Source organism: Penaeus japonicus, unplaced genomic scaffold (assembly GCF_977035675.1).
Source record: "Penaeus japonicus unplaced genomic scaffold, GWHDUDI00000001_assembly GWHDUDI00000037, whole genome shotgun sequence".
Taxonomy (NCBI): domain Eukaryota; kingdom Metazoa; phylum Arthropoda; class Malacostraca; order Decapoda; family Penaeidae; genus Penaeus; species Penaeus japonicus.
The window spans coordinates 21,707,521-21,710,809 of NW_028234439.1; the positions used below are offsets into that span (position 1 = coordinate 21,707,521).

At 43.6% G+C, this 3,289-nt stretch overlaps 1 protein-coding gene across 1 annotated transcript in view; it reads right to left on the reverse strand.

Annotated features, from left to right (window-relative positions):
• Positions 1-619: 619 nt before the first annotated feature.
• LOC122252790 (uncharacterized) overlaps positions 620-3,289 on the reverse strand; it is a 10,389-nt gene continuing 7,719 nt past the window's right edge. Inside the window, exons 3-4 of the mRNA XM_043015456.2 lie at positions 1,741-2,129; positions 620-1,376 (exon numbers count right to left, since the gene is read on the reverse strand). Coding sequence (XP_042871390.2) covers positions 1,074-1,376; positions 1,741-2,129 — 692 coding nt within the window. The 3' untranslated portion in view covers positions 620-1,073. The remainder of the gene's footprint in view (positions 1,377-1,740; positions 2,130-3,289) is intronic.

The window sequence follows — 3,289 nt, forward strand, 5'->3', positions numbered from 1 at the left end:
GTCACAAAAAAAAGAAAAAAAAAAGAAAAAAAAAGAAAAAGAGAGATCTAATAGTTACACTAAGCAGTTTCTTTCTCATCTTAATTTTTTTTTTTAAGCTTCTAAATGTTTTTTTTTAAATTTAATTGGAGTTCTTAATCAAATTTTTTATATTACCCCTATAGGTTCAGACTTACATACACATACACAACTTCGCGGTCTATATCACATCGGATTCACGTTCAGCTTAAGTTTAAAGAAATTCTAATAATAATTATCATTAATAATAATTTAAATCCAAAAAAAAAAGAGGGAGAGAGAAGCAAGTTGTATTCACAGAATTTTAAAACTTATCGTCTCTCTCTCCTTTTTTTTTTCTTTTTTTTTTTTCTTCCTCGTAACGTGAAATTCTTGGATACATATCAGATGGTGTAAGTCGCATATATACTTTGGTATCGAACCTGAATTAGCAATTAAAAAAAAAAATAATAAATAAAAAAAGGCATGTAATCTATTTCCTTAATTAAGAGTCAGGTCTCTGGGAACTGCAAATTTCACACATGCACACACAAACAAACAAACAAACAAATAAAAATAAAGACGATAACGAAAGCCATATGAATTTCCCCCTTTGTAAAAAAAAAAAATAAAAAAAATAAAAAAAGGCCTCATACACACACTAAAAGAATAAATAAATAAATAAACAAAAAAACTTGTCCTGGAAGCATGTACAAACAAAACGTCTTTATCTTCCTTTTTGTTGTGGTATTGTACACTCTACACTCATTCTTCTCTCTCTCCTAAAGTATCATAGTAATCACCGTCGATTATATATAATATATAAAAAGAAACATGCTGAGCCACTCAAAAAGCGTGACGTCCTTAAAGTCAAAGAGGAACTTACTCTTACTCAAGTGCAACACTAGAAAAAAAATGATAGGCACTCAAATTATCACACATATACAATAAAGGCTGTTTATATAAAAATTGTAAACTGTAAATTTAAAATGCTCCCTTGATCAGTATTTACAATTCATCCGCGTAATAACCTTATAACTAACTGTACAGGAGGAGAAGGCAAAAACACGCCTGCCTCAGCTGCTGTGCGAAGATTTCCTCTGTTGCAGATATTGCATTTGTTTTTTCAACTTCTCCTTCTCTCTCAGGAGTCGCTCTTCGGTGTGCTGGAGCTGTTTGCAATAGACGGCTGCCTTCTTGAGGATCTGCACCTTCGGCGCCTTCTCCAGGATCTTGGTTTCAGGTACGAGCAGGCGGAGGTACTCGAAGGCGTTGCGCAGGTCGACTCTTCTCTGTCTCTCGAGGGAGTTGTGAACGGAGCGGCGCCCCTCGTCCGACTCCACTCGGTTCCTGCGTCGGTGTTTGGTGGTCTTCATCACCTGGGAAGGGAGGGAGGGAGAGCCAGGGTTAGCACTGCTTGGGAGGACGAGAAGAGCCGGTTGCGCTAGCAGGACGACTCTCGGGATATTGCCAATTGAAATAAGGATATCATTGGGAATGAGAGAGTGAGAATGATAGATAGATGGAGAATGGTACATAGATAGATAGATAGAGACAGAGAGAGAGAACGAGAGAGAGATAGAGAAAGAGAAAGAGAGAGAGAGAAGGAGAGAGAGAGGAGAGAGAAAAGAAATAGAAATAGAAATAGAGAGAGATAGAGAGAGATAGAGAAAAAAAAGAGAGAAAAAGACAGAACAATCCTCCAGATAACCCACATGAAGAAGCCCCCGAGTAAGTACTCACCTCCGAGTGGTAGTCTCTCATGCGCTTCGTATACGCCGCGGGTTTTCCCTGAGTCTTGATCTTCACGGACACGAATCTGCTGCCGGTGGTGGCTGTGGCGGCGGTGGCGGTGGCGGCTTCCTCGCCCTCGGGATACGAAGAGGCGTCGGCGCGGCAGTGGCGGTTCTTCATGGCCTCCTGGATGGCCAACTGCAGCTGTCGCTTCACGTCCACGGAGCGCTTGGAAGGACCTTGGGATCTCGGCGAGGTGGAGCCCGAACTGGCGGAGGAGGAGGAGGAGGAGGAGGAAGAGGAGGAGGAGGAAGAGGCGGTGGTGCTACTGACGGAGGCGCTGAGGGGGGAGGCGCCTTCGGTCTGGTCGTTGCAGGAGACCACGTCAACTTCATCTTCTGTAGGAGGAGAGAAAAAAAGGGGGGGTCATTAGTAAGGTGTTTGAGGAAAGGCACGCGACACGTTAAATCTCCGGTCATTCCGAAAACAAAACAAAAAAACAAGAGAGAAAGCAACTGACTCAGAGAGAGAGAGAGAGAGACAGATAGACAGAGAGAGAATTAAAAACTCGATTCTCCCTGCTTTCCTTTCCTACCAAACTGCCATATTAGGCCAAAATACTCTTTTATTTCTCCTCCTCTTTTTTTTTTCTTTCAGTCCCTCCCTCCCCTCCCTCCCTCCTCTCCCTCCCGCCTCCCCTCCCACAAACCCTCCCATCCCTCCCACAAACCCTCCTCCCCTCCCCTCCCCCCCTCCCTCCCCTCCCCGCCCGCCCACGCCCGTCAAGCTAAAAGACTCGTCCTGTGGAATGCTGATGATTTACACGCCCCGAGGAGGTGACGGCCGGAAGATGAATGCGTCTCACGAAGAAATATTAATAAGCCCACTTCCCTCTTACGGAAGGCCTAAAAAAAAGGGGAAACGGAACAGGAAGGGAAGGGTACATGTATGTATGTATGTATGGTTGGATGGATGTGTATGTGTATATATATATTATATATATGAGGGAATGGGAGGAAGAGAGAGAGAGAGAGAGAGAGAGAGAGAGAGAGAGAGAGAGAGAGAGAGAGTGAGAGAGAAAGAGAATATAGAGACAAAAGACAAAAAAATGGAAAGACCGAGAAAGACAAAAAAACAGAGAGAACGAGAAATACAAAAAAAATAAAAAAAGAGAAAGAGCGAAAAAATCTGTAAAACAGAGACAAGGCGAGAGAAAAGAAAACGGGACGCGCTCAGAAAATCGCAAAATCGCGTGCATAGAAAATGCGAGGCGGCCGGCGTGCATGTGTGTGTGTGTTATGGGTGGCATGCGGATCGGGTCGCCAATCCCTTTCTTTTTTATTTTGCCCTCTCACCTCCTTCATTCTTTATTCCCTCTTTCGTGTCTCTATCCCACTATCTCCCTTGCCCTTTGATGGAGAAGAGAGATTAAATGCTGAGGAGGTTGAGTCACCGAGCGAGAGAGAGAGAGAGAGAGAGAGAGAGAGTGAGAGAGAGTGAGAGAGTGAGAGAGAGTGAGAGAGAGAGAGGGAGAGTGAGAGAGTGAGAGAGAGAGAGA